General features: G+C 45.2%; 1 protein-coding gene across 1 annotated transcript in view; it reads right to left on the bottom strand.

The window, feature by feature from the left end:
- itfg1 (integrin alpha FG-GAP repeat containing 1) overlaps nucleotides 1-18,050 on the bottom strand; it is a gene marked incomplete at its 3' end in the record, with an annotated part of 338,836 nt that overhangs the window by 250,358 nt on the left and 70,428 nt on the right. The window contains exon 7 of the mRNA XM_084308210.1: nucleotides 9,932-9,981. Within this exon, the coding sequence (XP_084164336.1) occupies nucleotides 9,932-9,981 (50 nt within the window). The remainder of the gene's footprint in view (nucleotides 1-9,931; nucleotides 9,982-18,050) is intronic.

The raw sequence follows: 18,050 nt of genomic DNA, 5'->3' as shown, positions 1-18,050 counted from the left end.
ATGGGTATCCGAAAATCCGATCGTTAGAAAAAGCCTTGTTTATGACCGGTACAGCAAGCCACTGCGATCGTTACAGAAGCATGTTCCACGTTCTGTAAAATAGACATAGGGGGTTCTTACTTTAGCCAGAAGGTACTCCAAAGAGAATAATTCCAATGATCCCATCGGCAATCGCGATTACAAGTTTATATGTAATTAGTATTACACATTGTTTACTGGACACTAGGGACTAGATCCACAAAGAATGGATTGCACTGTGCTAATTGCACCCTTACTTACAATTCATTATGAATTATAAAACTTTCATTCAATCAATCACCATTGCAAGACAATTATTAATTTGAATATAGAATATCCGTTGACAGCCCTACCTCTTACCACGCACCGGCCCGAAATCGGGCCGTCATGCCCATGCACGCACATTGCGGCACTTTGCAAGCGTCTTCCAGCTCAGGGGTGCATTTTTCACCAAACATATAATATACCGTTTGAAACATCTATTTGCCGGCGTTCGAACACCACCTCACTCGACCAAGTCCGTGGCTCAGTTCTCGAGTTACATTATGATATGTCAGGCGAGCGACTTTTTACAAATTACAACATCGGACAGTATACACTCGATAACTGACCAATCACCGCTGATGCCACTTTTGGCCTGCCTGTTAAGAGGTTAACACAATCTCTGCCATGCAGTTTGAGCATCGTATAGTCTTATCTGCCAGCGCTATAAGCATATGGAGTCACTCACCTTCTTTGCAGGGCTATAACTTTGTAAATATTATAGCTATATCGACATTACTATGGCCCATTCAACATCGGGTATCTATCGTTCCGGATGTGGGAACGTTATATTTTAACATTCATACATTGTCGTGTTAATACCGTCGTGAATATAAGTATGTTTTTAGAGTGGTCTGCAGTAATTCCTAGAACGCGAGTTATAGGCCCCGATGCATATTATACATAATCGATTGGCGTTTCGTCCCTATATACGCTACATAAAAAAAAAAAATTCAAATGCATATGATCGCTATACATTATGCTCCATCATGCGTGAAGGAAAGGGGGGGGGGTAATTTATGATTCCTTGATTGTCAGTAACGGCTTTCTTTAGTACGACATCATACGTTGATCAGATGGATTGCAATGAAATAAATGGACAATCGAGCTGGAATTAACATTAGATTCCTCTTACAGTACCTGTGGCCGATGAGTCTGGAGAAAAAATATTCCAATTATTTGATTTCCATCTGCTAGATCCGTTTGCCGTTTGTACGACGCAAGAAACACCGAAAGCATATTGATTCTTGCGTCTCGAAAGCGATCCAATGCACTAGAGTGTTTGTCTGGATCCACATAACAAGAGAGCTCTGCCCGGGACATATTCACCGATGCACAGAGCGCAGCATCCGGTTTAGAGTGGGTGCAACATCGCCTGAAATCCACCAGGCGGCGGTATTGAGCCGTTGCAATATCAGACAGAGTCCAGTGTCTCCCACAGCCTTGCTGGATGAATATTATCAATGGCAATAGCGAATAAAGGAAATAACGATCATAAAAACGAGTAAACTCATTATTGGCGTTATTCGATTGGCGGCTAATACCGAGTCAACTCGTCCTTGGCGCAGAAGCAGTTAACAGTAACTGCACACTACATCACCCCTGAGTCGAACATGGGAAGCCAAACTTTCCGCCACTATACCGAAAACCCGTACCGAACCGTGACTTAAAAACCCAGGTACGTATCAAACCATGGTTTCTGTGTACCGTTACACCCCTAGTGTGTGTGTGTGTGTGTTTGTGTGTGTGTGTGTGTGTGTGTGTATGTGTGTCTGTGTGACTCTGTGTGTGTGTGTGTGTGTGTGTGTGTGTGTGTGTGTGTGTGTGTGTGTGTGTGTATGTGTGTCTGTGTGACTCTGTGTGTGTGTGTGTGTGTGTGTGTGTGTGTGTGTGTGTGTGTGTGTGTGTGTGTGTGTGTGTGTGTGTGTGTGTGTGTGTGTGTGTGTGTGTGTGTGTGTGTGTGTGCGTGCGTGTGTGTGTGTCTATTTTGGTCAGAGAACAGGCTGTTGGATTGACTGATCATATCAGCCAGTAGAATAATAGCCTCGCTCTCTCTCTATCCCTCTCCCTCCCTCCCTCCCTCCCTCCCTCCCTCCTTCCATCCCTCCCTCCCTCCCTCCCTCTCCCTCTCTCCCCTTGCAAACACACTGCTCTGTTGTAATCGTTGAAAAACAGGCGGTTGATGACGGGAGTAAGGAGGGAGGGAGGGAGGGATATAGAGAGACTTAGGAGAAAGAAAAGTAATTAAAAAGGTGGTGTTGGGAAGGGGAGGAGTGCACTGGCATGTGACCGTTGGACGGAACAGCGTTAAACGAAAGACCACCCTGGGATTAGTGGTTGTGTGTGTGTGTGTGTGTGTGTGTGTGTGTGTGTGTGGGGGGGGGGGTATATATCCTGAGGAGGATGGATTTTCATTTGAAGACAATAGTAGTCCATCATCACTGATATACTAGAGTAACCCTAGAGTGGTCTGATTTCTGGCCTGCTGTATGTCAGACCAAGGCACAAGCGACCTCTGACCTTTGTTGTTAAAGCTGCACTAGGCAACTTCGGATAACATTTACATTTACATTTAGTCATTTAGCTGACGCTTTTATCCAAAGCGACTTACAAGTTCTGTACGACAAGTCATCAGGAAGGGCACAACTCTATCAGCTGAGTAACAATGTTGAGTGCTACAGTGAGTGTAGGTTAGTATATTAGGACAAGTGCATGACAGTAAGGTTAGTTAGGGTTAGATTTATTATTATTATATTTTTTCATTTCAGATAATGGTTGAAGAAGTGCGTCTTTAGTCGACGGCGAAAGATTGGATGGGTTTTGGCTGTCCTAACTGTGGTGGGTAGTTCATTCCACCATTGTGGGGCAAGGACTGAACAAAGGCAGGATGAATTAGTAAGAGTGAGTATAGCTCTGAATCCCTTTGCTGCTGGTGCCTCTGGGAGTCTGTGGAAAACCTTTGTTGATGCAGAGTTCGCTCTATTACTGCTGGCCAGGTAAATTCACTCATGCCAATTTATCTGAAGTTGCCTATTATATGTTATACTTATATTAATGTCTCTGGGGAAATTTGTCCTCTGCGTGTGCTTTTATGGTGTGGAGGAAACAGGAGCACCCCCTGCTGGGGTCTGAACCCAGAACCCAGAACCTTCTTGCTCCGAGGCAATAGTGCTAACCACTGCTGGGGTCTGAACCCAGAAAATTCTTGCTCTGGGGCAATAGTGCAAACCACTGCTGGGGTCTGGACCCAGAACATTCTTGCTCTGGGGCAATAGTGCAAACCACTGCTGGGGTCTGAACCCAGAACATTCTTGCTCTGGGGCAATAGTGCAAACCACTGCTGGGGTTGAACCCAGAACATTCTTGCTCTGGGGCAATAGTGCAAACCACTGCTGGGGTTGAACCCAGGACCTTCTTGCTCTGGGGCAATAGTGCAAACCACTGCTGGGGTTGAACCCATGACCTTCTTGCTCTGGGGCAATAGTGCTGCAAACCACTGCTGGGGTCTGAATCCAGGACCTTCTTGCTCTGGGGCAATAGTGCAAACCACTGCTGGGGTTGAACCCAGGACCTTCTTGCTCTGGGGCAATAGTGCAAACCACTGCTGGGGTCTGAACCCAGAACATTCTTGCTCTGGGGCAATAGTGCAAACCACTGCTGGGGTTGAACCCAGGACCTTCTTGCTCTGGGGCAATAGTGCAAACCACTGCTGGGGTTGAACCCATGACCTTCTTGCTCTGGGGCAATAGTGCTGCAAACCACTGCTGGGGTCTGAATCCAGGACCTTCTTGCTCTGGGGCAATAGTGCAAACCACTGCTGGGGTTGAACCCAGGACCTTATTGCTCTGGGGCAATAGTGCAAACCACTGCTGGGGTCTGAACCCAGAACATTCTTGCTCTGGGGCAATAGTGCAAACCACTGCTGGGGTTGAACCCAGAACATTCTTGCTCTGGGGCAATAGTGCAACCCACTGCTGGGGTCTGAACCCAGAACATTCTTGCTCTGGGGCAATAGTGCAAACCACTGCTGGGGTTGAACCCAGGACCTTCTTGCTCTGGGGCAATAGTGCAAACCACTGCTGGGGTTGAACCCATGACCTTCTTGCTCTGGGGCAATAGTGCTGCAAACCACTGCTGGGGTCTGAATCCAGGACCTTCTTGCTCTGGGGCAATAGTGCAAACCACTGCTGGGGTTGAACCCAGGACCTTCTTGCTCTGGGGCAATAGTGCAAACCACTGCTGGGGTCTGAACCCAGAACATTCTTGCTCTGGGGCAATAGTGCAAACCACTGCTGGGGTTGAACCCAGAACATTCTTGCTCTGGGGCAATAGTGCAAACCACTGCTGGGGTTGAACCCAGGACCTTCTTGCTCTGGGGCAATAGTGCAACCCACTGCTGGGGTCTGAACCCAGAACATTCTTGCTCTGGGGCAATAGTGCAAACCACTGCTGGGGTTGAACCCAGGACCTTCTTGCTCTGGGGCAATAGTGCAAACCACTGCTGGGGTTGAACCCATGACCTTCTTGCTCTGGGGCAATAGTGCTGCAAACCACTGCTGGGGTCTGAATCCAGGACCTTCTTGCTCTGGGGCAATAGTGCAAACCACTGCTGGGGTTGAACCCAGGACCTTCTTGCTCTGGGGCAATAGTGCAAACCACTGCTGGGGTCTGAATCCAGGACCTTCTTGTTCTGGGGCAATAGTGCTGCTAACCACAGCTGGGGTCTGAATCCAGGACCTTCTTGCTCTGGGGCAATAGTGCTGCTAACCACAGCTGGGGTCTGAATCCAGGACCTTCTTGCTCTGGGGCAATAGTGCAAACCAGTGTGCTACCGTGCAGCCAGTATACATTGCCACATTGTATGCAAGTTTGAATTGGACACCGTGTGACTCAAACCAGCAACCTATGGATGCCCAGAAAAATGTGACTTACTGTCATGTCTGAATGATCTTTATGAGTCTGTGTCTGCCTGCCTGTCTGTCTTTCTGTCAGCTGGCCTGCCTGTCTGTCTGCATATATGTCTGTATGTCTTGCTCCCTCCCTCTCTGCCTGCCTGCCTCTGATCCCTCTCTGTATGCCTGTCTGCCTGACTGTATTGCTCTCTCTCTGCCTGTCTGTCTTTCTGTCTTGCTCCCTCTCTCCCTCTCTGCCTGTCTGTCTTGCTCCATCTCTGCATGTCTGTCTTGCTCCCTCCCTCTCTGTCTGTCTGTCTTTCTGTCTTGCTCCCTCTCTCTCTGCCTGTCTGTCTTTCTGTCTTGCTCCCTCTCTCCCTCTCTGTCTGTCTGTCTTTCTGTCTTGCTCCCTCCCTCTCTGCCTGTCTGTCTTTCTGTCTTGCTCCCTCTCTCCCTCTCTGCCTGTCTGTCTTGCTCCATCTCTGCATGTATGTCTTGCTCCCTCCCTCTCTGCCTGCCTGCCTCTGATCCCTCTCTGTATGCCCGTCTGCCTGACTGTATTGCTCTCTCTCTGCCTGTCTGTCTTTCTGTCTTGCTCCCTCTCTCCCTCTCTGCCTGTCTGTCTTGCTCCATCTCTGCATGTCTGTCTTGCTCTCTCCCTCTCTGCATGTCTGTCGTGCTCCCTCTCTGCCCCTCCTCCACATCCATCTCTTCCACTACGCTTAATGGACCTGTCTCAAAACCCTGCCCTCTTTTCTTGATCCTCCAATCACAGCTGTCGCTTACCTCTGACTTGTACGAGGAAGTCAGAGGTAAGCGACAGCTGTGATTGGAGGATCAAGAAAAGGGGCAGTGTAACTGAGGGGTACAATTCCCTGACTGTATTGAATAAGTATGGTATCATTAAACCACTACTGAGTTATGTACATTACTACTGGCCATACAGTACACATGTATATGAGATGAACACCCACACAATAACACGGCTTAACAAGAAAGTACTGTTTATAATATTTATTAGAAGAGCACCAAGATTATCTTACATTTATTAAGATTGAGAGTTGCGCTTGTAAGGCGAAGAATGTGCATGAATAGGTCAAGAGCGTAAGTCCATGAGCATATCACTAAGGGGATAATTAATACCACCTGTAGCATAAGAATTATATATGGTACACTAGTAGGTCAGCTGGAGATACTAGGGGGGTTCCCTCCGGTTGTAAGCCAGCAGGGGAGAGGATTTGTCGGTAGCAAAGGTCTGGATCAACGAGGAATAAAGAGACTCCAGGTACAGGAGACAGTGCAATAATCCCTTGATCCGTAGACAAAGCAACAGCTATTCTCCGGTGTGCAGTGCCGCATGGGTGAAAGCTAGCCAGCCTCAGAGTCCTAGAGGCGGGCTCGACGGTGCTCATCACAGGGTAAATCCCACACGGTAGTGGGGTAGACGATTCTCTGCTCCAACAGCCACAGGACCAAAGCAATATAATCCAGCCGAAAAGGGCTCTGTAGTCGTCGGTGTAGGTTATCCAGTGTACATATCCACACGGTTCTCGTCTAGGGCTCCTCGGATGACGGCACAAGGTTAGGCCGCCCAGCCTGGACAAGCACACTAGCTCGGTACGATGAAACGTTGGTAATGCTGGTCACTGTAAAACGGTAGCCGCACGATACACTATACATAATAGACTATTAATTAATAATAGAATAGGTCGAACTCGACGATACAGCGTTAAACTCTGACACTTCAGCTATCAATTCGCACGCGGTCTCAAGGCTCTATTTCGGGGCAAAACGGGCCCCCTTCACAGCACGTTGTATCGTGGTGTGAGGCTTCAACTTATTGGTTAACATACTGCTGTATCCACCTGCAACGTATTTATACGTAAGGTGAATAATCTAGTACCAGCCTCATTTCTGTCCCATATTACTGCGCAAAGCCGGGCATGTACTGACATGTCTTAGCGGTGACTTTGAACTAGACATTGGGGGGTATGGCCGTGGCGCCTAGGGGGTCGCTGTCCAATAGGAGAACGAATATTATGGTCTGGCCTGTACTAGGTAAAGGGATATTCCGTGTATATGTACAAAGAATATACAAGGGATATCAGACGATATACAAATACTATACAATATATCTCAAGTAATAAATATATATATTCGGTTTAATCTGACCCTTTGTAACAGGCAGGGTTTTGAGACAGGTCCAGGCTTAACACAAAAATACACCTAGAATACAATGGAATGGAACCCACTGATATGATGAAAACGAGGACACTCATAGCCCTAGGCGAAAAATGATCATTAAAATGACTTGTTTTTCTAAATAGTGTTTACAACTTTAATTAATTAATTAACGTTTTAATGAGTGACCATTAAGAAATGAGGACAAGGAAAACAAAGCTAAACACAGAGTCAGTGCAACTGATATTTCACACAGTGGCCATGATGTCATGCAAAATACGCTGCTCTATCAAGACCACTTCAAGAACCAACATAGTCCACCAACAGGTCGAGGTCGAATGCAATGAAGCGAACTGTCATGTTCCGTGGTATGCAGGAATGGAACTCTCTTCCCAGACATGTTAAGCAGGAGAATAGTAAATGCCGTTTCAAAATCGTGGTAAAACAACATTTTCAACCAAAGAAATTGACATTCCCTAATAGATAGTGTGTACGTAAATTAAAATGTATGTGTCTGATAAAGAGATAGGTATATATGGATGAAAAGGCATGTGTCTGATAGGGATATATTATTAAAATATTGTATAATTTTGTATTTTTATATTGTATTATGAATTTGATTAGGGTTTTTACTGTTGTTTTAATTGTCTGTATGACATGTAAATGTTGTGAGTGTATAAGGGTTTTTATTGTTGTTTTAATGGTCTGTATGTCATGTAAATGTTATGAGTGTATAAGGGTTTTTATTGTTGTTTTAATTGTCTGTATGACATGTAAATGTTGTGAGTGTATACGTCTGTAACTGTATTTTATGTGTTATGGACCCCAGGAAGAATAGCCCCAGCACTGCTGTGGCTAATGGGGATCCAAATAAACTTAAACTTAAACAGGAAGGATAGCCAAATCTGAAATAACAAACTCGTGGTTTTGTGAGTTTTTGTGTTTTGAAATAGAAATTAATTAGTCATCTGCTCACTGACATGCATTCATAATTCATAAAAGAAACAGACACACACATGGACCAGGGTACCTCTAGAAACAGACAGACATATGGACCAGGGTACCACTAGAAACAGACAGACATATGGACCAGGGTACCTCTAGAAACAGACAGACATATGGACCAGGGTACCTCTAGAAACAGACAGACATATGCACCAGGGTACCTCTAGAAATAGACAAAAATATGGACCAGGGTACCTCTAGAAACAGACAAACATATGGATATGAATTTCAAAGCTACTCACAGTTGCACAAGGGTCTTGGACAGATAAACACAATGGTTTGAAAGCTCGGCGTTGCTAATACAAATTTTAAATAATTTTTATAAACGTGTAAACAGCGAATAACGTATGGCTGCTCTCCCCCGAACGCCGCAATGCGGAGTAGGGTATATCTGCAGAGCCGCACTGCCGTCTCGGTGATGTTTAACACGTTTATACAAATTATTTAAAATGTGTATTAGCAACGCCAAGCTTTCAAACCCTTGCGTTTCTCTGTCCAATACCCTCGTGCAACTGTGAGTACCTTTGACATTTCTCTGCAATACTTGTATAGCGAACGTTTCGCGTCGGACCAGTTCTTCAGAGTAAATATAGGGTGGTTTCCTATTGAGGAGCAAGGGACTGTGTGGATTCACTCGGCCAAACCTTGTTGGCGTGCGTCACAGTCACGAAAGGGGCTGAGAGGTACTAAAATAGAAAATAAGAAAATAAAAGCACATCATTCTGAAGGAGAGCGTGTCCAGACACTTATCTCCATTCTGTGGAACTTCTCTCGTTCTCTCTCCTAATCAACATTCCTAGCAGACCTCGCACACGCTGTCTTTGTGCAACATGGTCTCACGCCCGTTACCCCGGGCATCATTCTGTTTCCTCTCCTCTCTATCTCTCTCTCTTTACAATTCCCCATCCCTCCCTCCTAGCCCCTCTTTCCATTATCTCTCTCTTTTTCTTTAACCTCTCTTTTTCTTTATCCTTCCCCATCTCCCCCCCCCAGGACTCCCTATTATATCTCACTCTATTCATATACATCCGACTTCTTCCTCCTCTCTTTCACTCACCCCCCCCCCCCCCCCCCCCCCCGCCATATTTCTCTCTCTGTGTGATAAGACTGTGTAGGTTTGGAGCCCCGACCTGCTGCATATCAACTAGGGGGGACCCCCCCCCGGGCTGCAGTCTGTACCCTCTCTCTCCTCCCTCTCAGAATGTTAAGTAGCCTGGGTGTGTGTGTGTGTGTGTGTGTGTGTGTGTGTCCCCGCAGGGTTCTGCAGACTTCTTGGATTCTAGGTGATGTGCAGTAATAATAATCTAACCCTAACTAACCTTACTGTCATGCACTTGTCCTAATAAACTAACCTACACTGTAGCACTCAACACTTTGATGAACATTGTTACTCAGCTGATAGAGTTGTGCCCTTCCTGATGACTTGTCGTACAGAACTTGTAAGTCGCTTTGGATAAAAGCGTCAGCTAAATGACTAAATGTAAATGTAAGAAGTCGGGGGTGTGATGCACACGTCATGCACACGTGACACAGACTGCCTGTGGGACTCGACTGTGCGCGGTTTAATCTAGTCATAAACATTAATAACAACAACAACAGACCCACGTTTATGTCTCTGCTGCGGTGTTTGCTAACGCAGCAGGTGACAGGAAACGCATTGGTCCAAACTGTTCCCATAGCAACATAGCAACATAATTCCAGTGTGTTCCAGAAACCGCGTATAGACAGAATGACAGCCGTGGGAGACATATAGATAAAGGATAAGGTGTGTGTGTGTGTGGGGGGGGTCTCACCTTGTTGATCCAAGTCTGGAATTCTGGTCCGTTGGTTGTCAGGAACAAGTCTGGAGACACAGAGAGCAGAGAGAAGATCGATTCAAGTAAGACAGCAAATAGATGTATTGAGTATAGGAAGGAACAGAGTGGAGTCACAGTCTCTGGAGCTGGTTTGCTATGGGGCTGGTTTGCTATATAGAGAAATGCTCTAGGGCTGGTTTGCTATGGGGCTGGTTTGCTATGGGGCTGGTTTGCTATGGGGCTGGGTTGCTATAGATAAAAGCTATGTGGCTGGGTTGCTATCGGGCTGGGTTGCTATAGATAAATTCTCTGGGGCTGGGTTGCTATGGGGCTGGGTTGCTATGGGGCTGGTTTGCTATGGGGCTGGGTTGCTATGGGGCTGGGTTGCTATAGATAAATTCTCTGGGGCTGGGTTGCTATGGGGCTGGGTTGCTATGGGGCTGGTTTGCTATGGGGCTGGGTTGCTATAGATAAATTCTCTGGGGCTGGGTTGCTATGGGGCTGGGTTGCTATGGGGCTGGTTTGCTATGGGGCTGGGTTGCTATGGGGCTGGGTTGCTATAGATAAATTCTCTGGGGCTGGGTTGCTATGGGGCTGGGTTGCTATGGGGCTGGTTTGCTATGGGGCTGGGTTGCTATGGGGCTGGGTTGCTATAGATAAATTCTCTGGGGCTGGGTTGCTATGGGGCTGGGTTGCTATGGGGCTGGTTTGCTATGGGGCTGGGTTGCTATGGGGCTGGGTTGCTATGGGGCTGGTTTGCTATGGAGAAATACTCTGGAGCTGTTCCGCTGCAGTGTGTTCTGTTCCTGGTATTTACTGTGACTTATGTGAGGGTTTGACTTAATTAAGACATACCACAGTCAGTGATGATCATTAGAATATGTAATAAAAAACCGCAAGCCCCTCGAGCACACTTTGTAATATTTCTTGAAGTGTACCTTGAGAAATATTACATTAAAATCTGTAATATTCCATAATGTAATGAGTAAAAAGAAGCAGAATTTAGCTAAACGAATGGTGATTTTACAGATATATTGCTTTCAGACCATCTCATTGGCATTGATATATTCATGATATATTCACGGTTAAATCACCATGAATAATATCACTGCGCTGGCTTTAGAATGTTGTAGAACGTTTCAACTGCCATTCATAAACTGTGTCAACGTGACTTACTCCGCGGACAATGTTACGTTTGATTTAACGTACCCGTTAAACCATAAACGAGTGGATAGATAAAGAGGACGGGCCTACATCTACCGGTATTCAGAAAAACAGCATTATTAGACATGCTAATACAACGAAAGACGAGCTGGGCTCGCTGGAAAAAAGCCTAAATGAAGTCAACACCAGCAAGTCGACGGCCTGGGCATTGAACTGGCCCAACTCCCAGAACTGTCCAAGGTGCTGATCCCCCAGGGTGCTGATGACTTTCTCAGACGTTCTCTTGCATTAGACTAAGACGTCATTAGTTTGCTTTGCCAAGCTTGTTGATAGCCTACTCCATTTGAAATTCCATAGCAACGAGACATCTTTAGGAAAAGATTCTACTCGAAGCCTGTGATATGTCATGAATATTGCGATGGCTGTTTAGTTTAGTTTATTCTGATCCCCATTAGCCATTGCCACAGGCATAGGCTAATATTACTGGGGTCCACACAAATCAATACAATACAATAAAATCAATACAATCAATACAATACAATCAATACAATACAATACAACAATACAATACACCTCAATAAACACATACAAATATTATATAATAAAATATCTAAGTTCACCAATCACATATCCCATCTACTCAATCATGTTTCAAGGCAATTATGTTCACTTAAAGTACACCAATACATCTCAATACAACATACAAATATATAAAAAAATCTATAAAAAATATACGGCACTCGAGCTTTCAAGTTTCTTTAATAGTTGTCATACAGTACAGAATACTTTCATACAAAATGCTTCTTACTGTTACGCTCCAGAGACTGTGCTAGACAAGATAGTATCAAATAACATAGTATAGCATGTAAATTATAAGTAGAAAATGAGGTCACAGTGTTCAGTATAGACATATGTACAATGTTCGATGCAGAATAGACGTAACTGAGTTACCATATAATATACAATACTATGCAGTGTACAATATTATATAGTGCAAAGCAGAAATGCAGAAATGGGATGAGGTACAATTTAGGTACAATTTACAGTAAGGTGTACAAGTTGTAGTGCAATCCTTCATCAATAAATATAAAGTGTGGGGAGTGGGTGCTACAGTGTGTTTGTTTAAAGTGAGTGTGTGCTATAAAGTGTGGGGAGTGGGTGCTACAGTGTGTTTGTTTAAAGTGAGTGTGTGCTATAAAGTGTGGGGAGTGGGTGCTACAGCGTGTTTGTTTAAAGTTTAAAGCTTAAAGTTTAAAGCTTGGCTCTCGTACCTGCGGGCGCATCACAGCCGTGGCAATATTGATGACATACCACAGGCTGCTCGTGTATTATTGCCTAATTGTCTCTAGCAGCAGTAGTACATAGTAAAATAAAGTGGCAGTGAGTAAGTGAGACAGCCTAACTGATAATCGGTTCCAAAATGGAGGTGGTTGAAGGAACCTGAGCGCAATTGCTCTGACTAATATGCTGTCTGGTCTGTCTATCAGAGATACGATAGTGATATAATGTCACATGTGAATAATGGCCAATTTATACAAGCTAAAAAGCACATGAACAATGCATACAACATTATGCATGCATCACGCACACATGTAAATGCTAAAAAGTATTTTATCCAAAGCGCTTTACAATTTGTTCCTCACATTTGACCCGTTCACTCACACATTCACACACCGACGACAGAGGCGACCATGCAAGGTGCCAACCTGCTCATCGGGAGCAGTTAGGGGGGTTAAGTGTGTCTTGCTCAAGGACACTTCGACATGCTGCCAGGGAGGATCGGGAATCAAACCGGGAACCTCCGGATTACCAGACCACTGCTCTTACCTCCTGAGCCACTGTCACCCCCGTGCCCATAATGTGCACAGACATACACAAGACAGCATGTACACACTTGAGCTGTGTGTGTGTGTGCCTCTGTGCATACTGCATACGTGTGTCAGTCTGTACCATTCTGCAGCGTTGATGAGTAGTAAACAGCTTCATTTATCAGTCAATCATGGCCCTCAGACGGAACCCTGCCGCGATTCCCTGATTAGCCATGACAGGGGGCTGACAGGAAGGATGAGGGACCTGATTAGCCATGATATGGGGCTGATTAGCCATGATAGGGGGTTGACAGGAAGGCGGAGACTGATTAGCCATGATAGGGGGTTGACAGGAAGGCGGAGACTGATTAGCCATGATAGGGGGTTGACAGGAAGGATGAGACTGATTAGCCATGATAGGGGGCTGACAGGAAGGAGGGGCCTGATTAGCCATGATAGGGGGCTGACAGGAAGGAGACTGATTAGCCATGATAGGGGGCTGACAGGAAGGATGGGCCTGATTAGCCATGATAGGGGGCTGACAGGAAGGAGGGGCCTGATTAGCCATGCTAGGGGGCTGACAGGAAGGATGAGTGGAGATATGGAGGGTTGGAGGGTCTCCATCCTGTAAACACTTGACAGCCCACCGGGATGCTACCTCTCCATCTCCATCTCTCTCTTTATCACACTCCTCTGACAACCTCTTCTCTCCTATTTTTCATCAACTCCTCTGATGTTTTCCCTATTCACATACCCCCCATGTCATCACCCCCCCCTGCCAGCTTGAAATACATCACTCAACTATTCCCTCATGACAACTTAGCAACTTGTTTCCTTTCTTCTAAATCTCTGTTTTTATTCTGTTAGTCTTAGTCTGCCTTACTGTAACCTCCCCTGTGAAGCCCATCATGTCTACTGTAATGTGATGATGGACCATACAAATAAACTAGACTTCTCTCGCTCTTCTCTCGTCCACTTCATCATCTCCCCCTCTCTCCTCTCTGTTATTCACACTCCCCGCCAGACCCCAGGCAGCACTATAAACTATTGTACACAGTCCATAAAAGAGGTCCACACCATCACTCACGCTAACTCCTCTTTACTGCTACACATCCGTCTACTGGCGTGGCACTCACCTTTTAGGGAACCATTCAGGTTAAAGAAGTGCAATGGGAGGGGATGCAATGTAACAGAAGAAAATAACAGAACAGAGCAGAGGAGAGCAGAGCAGCAGAACAGAACAGAGAATAGCAGAGCAGAACAGAGCAGAGCAGAGCAGAACAGAGCAGAACAGAGCAGAACAGAACAGAGCAGAACAGAGCAGAGCAGAACAGAACAGAGCAGAACAGAGCAGAACAGAGCAGAGCAGAGCAGAACAGAGCAGAGCAGAACAGAACATAACAGAACAGAACAGAGCAGAACAGAGCAGAGCAGAACAGAGCAGAACAGAGCAGAACAGAGCAGAGCAGAGCAGAACAGAGCAGAACAGATCAGAGCAGAGCAGAACAGAACATAATAGAGCAGAACAGAACAGAGCAGAACAGAGCAGAACAGAGCAGAACAGAACAGAACAGAGCAGAACAGAACAGAGCAGAACATAACAGAGCAGAACAGAACAGAGCAGAATAGAGCAGAGCAGAGCAGAGCAGAGCAGAGCAGAACAGAGCAGAGCAGAACAGAACAGAACAGAGCAGAACAGAGCAGAGCAGAGCAGAACAGAGCAGAACAGAGCAGAACAGAGCAGAGCAGAACATAACATAACAGAGCAGAACAGAACAGAGCAGAACAGAGCAGAGCAGAGCAGAACAGAGCAGAACAGATCAGAGCAGAGCTGAACAGAGCAGAACAGAACAGAGCAGAGCAGAACAGAGCAGAGCAGAACAGAACAGAACAGAACAGAGCAGAACAGAGCAGAACAGAGCAGAGCAGAGCAGAACAGAGCAGAGCAGAGCAGAACAGAGCAGAACAGATCAGAACAGAGCAGAACAAAGCAGAACAGAACAGAACAGAACAGAAAATAACAGAGCAGAACCGAGCAGAACAGAGCAGAACAGAGCAGAACAGAGCAGAGCAGAGCAGAACCGAGCAGAACAGAGCAGAACAGAACATAGCAGAACAGAACAGAGCAGAGCAGAGCAGAACAGATCAGAACAGAACAGAGCAGAGCAGAACATAACAGAGCAGAACCGAGCAGAACAGAGCAGAACAGAGCAGAGCAGAGCAGAACCGAGCAGAACAGAACATAGCAGAGCAGAACAGAACAGAGCAGAGGAGAGCAGAACAGAGAAGAGCAGAGCAGAACAGAGCAGAACAGAACAGAACAGAGCAGAACATAACAGAGCAGAACAGAACAGAGCAGAACAGAGCAGAGCAGAGCAGAACAGAACAGAGCAGAACAGAACAGAGCAGAACAGAGCAGAACAGAACAGAGCAGAACAGAGAAGAGCAGAACAGAACAGAACAGAACAGAGCAGAACAGAGCAGAGCAGAGCAGAACAGAGCAGAACAGAGCAGAACAGAACAGAACAGAGCAGAACAGAGCAGAGCAGAACCGAGCAGAACATAGCAGAACAGAACAGAACAGAGCAGAGCAGAACAGAACACAACACAAAACAACACACCACAACGCATAATTCAACAGAAACGAAAAATACTACTTTCTTACTGGCAACCTTCAGTTCAAAGGTAGGCTGAACATAAAAGACTGAACATATATTTTATGTTGATAATGAGGTTGTGGCAGGCAGCGAGGTAAAACGGACACCCCTGCTGGTCACACAGTCATGAGAGGCCACCAGTAATGTCGTTAGGCCCTATACAACAAGGCCCCGGGCTGGTGGTGACCAGCACCTTCACACACCACTAATCCCATTGATCTGCTGCTCGGCCAGGGCCATAAAACTGGAGCGTGTTGAGTGGACTAACTAAATAAATCCACGGCTGCAGCACAACACGGCTGCAAGAACCAAGACAGCAATAACATCCCATTAAGAATTCCAATCAATACAAACAATATCACAGTAAAAGCTGTCACATCTTGAATCACAATGCAATAATGTACAATGCAATGTACAGTTTCCTCCCCCTCGTACGTATATGTTTACTGTAAGGATCTCTGTTTAACAGTAATGTATATTTGCATATATAGTATGTCACAGATATAACAGTACTGCATAAATGTCATGATTAGTTTAGATTCAATTTTTATATCTGAATACCTGTATGTTGTGTATGTCATATATGTTATGATTAACACTTTGGTCGCCAGGCTTATATTCTTAATAAACCATCCCACGCCAGCTCTATTTGTCTATGGAGAAGTTCCCCTTTGCAGGGCTATAACTTTTTAAATTGTATTGCTAAATTGACATTACTATGGCCCATTCAACATCAAGTATCTATTGTTCAGGGTGTAGCAACGTTATACTTTTTCATTCACATATTCATACTAAAATACGGTCTAAAGTATAAGTATGTTTTTATCGTTTTCTGCAGCTTTCTCCAGAATGTGATTTATAGCCCTAAATGCATTATATTGATGATTGTATACAGTTTGATAGCAATCGGCGCGAGATAAAACATTTCAAATGGACGTGCTTCTAGAAGTTACTACTTATCATCTGATGTTGACCGGATGGGGGGGGGGTTGTTTATAATTCCGTGGCCAACGTTAGATGATTCATCTAGTGTGGGTGATATGATCATTAGAGCAGTTTGAATCGAACACGTTAAAAAATAACGCTGAAACTAACCGTAGCTTCCTCTGGCCGTTGAGCGTGGAGCAGAAATATTCCTATTATGGGATGTAGAAATATGCGATCCATCTCCAGATTGTATAATAGTATATACGTCCAAATCATGTTGTTTATCGAGTTATTGGTAACGGATTGCTATCCATTGTGTCTAGCTCGAGTCCTGGGACTATTAGCGAGTGATCGGACCGAATTGGAATGAGCACCAGCTTCCATTTCCTGTTTCCGGTTTGAGCGATCCGCCGATCGGCCACCAGATGGCGCTCTTGAACCGTTGGAGAGTTGAGAGGGGATCAACAGTAGATCTCAAGTCTCCAGGGGGAGAAATATGATTGCGATGACAGATTTTTGAAATATTTATATCAAAGACGTGGTACGGCGTCTTTGGCAGAATGAGCATGGCGAGGAATGACGTGGTAAGGCATTTTTGGCGACCATAGTGTTAATAGAAAATGGGGGACCCTGATGTAAACAAGACGAAAGTCTTTCTCTGGTCTGCAACCCCTTAACACATCAGGCGCCATAAACGTCGTACAACGTGTTTCAAGGTCATGCAAATTCTGCCAATCCACGGCATACAACGTTATTGATATCATATTTAATTTTTTTGCCATGGTATTCATAATTCCCTCACGGAGCCTGGTCTGATGCAGTGGGAGCCTGCACAACAGTGTAACACTTCAATACCGCCGCCTGGTGGATGATCGGGCGAGTTACCAAACCGGAAATAGATCTGGAAGATCCCCGTGATCTGGGAAATCCCTCCGGCAGTCATATATCGTTGAGGGACTCTAGACACACATCCGTGTATATGGATCGCTGCCATAACTCAATAATCGATATGATTTGGCCGTTTATTCCGCCATACACACCGGAAATGGATCGAGTCGATCACTGTCAAATAAGTGGGATATTTTTCCTCCAGTCTCATCAGCGAACGATAAGAGGACGCTGACATCATTTTCAAGGCGATTGTACATTTCTTTGTTTACAAACCAACTGATCAATAAATCAACCCATACTACATAAAGCATTTACTGACGATCACGGAATTATAAACGACCCCCCCCCGTTCAGCCGCGCATGATCAGTCATAACGTTTAGGATCGTATAGAGTTGGATTTTTTAATATAGCGTGTCTAGGGAATAGACTGCAATCGATAATCTATATTATGCGTTTAGGCCTATAACTAGCGTTCTAGGAATGACTGCAGAAAACGATAAAAACATACTTATATTCTAGACGGTATTTTCGTATGCATATATGAATGAAAAAGTATAACGTTCCTACATCCTGAACGATAGATAATCAATGTTGAATAGGCCATAGTAATGTCAATTTAGCAATACAATTTAAAAAGTTATAGCCCTGCAAAGAAGGTGAACATCTCC

Source organism: Notolepis coatsorum, assembly GCF_963971535.1.
Source record: "Notolepis coatsorum genome assembly, chromosome: 2".
Classification (NCBI taxonomy): domain Eukaryota; kingdom Metazoa; phylum Chordata; class Actinopteri; order Aulopiformes; family Paralepididae; genus Notolepis; species Notolepis coatsorum.
The sequence above is the reverse complement of the archived record's forward strand: the minus strand, read 5'-3'. Positions and strand labels throughout refer to the sequence as shown.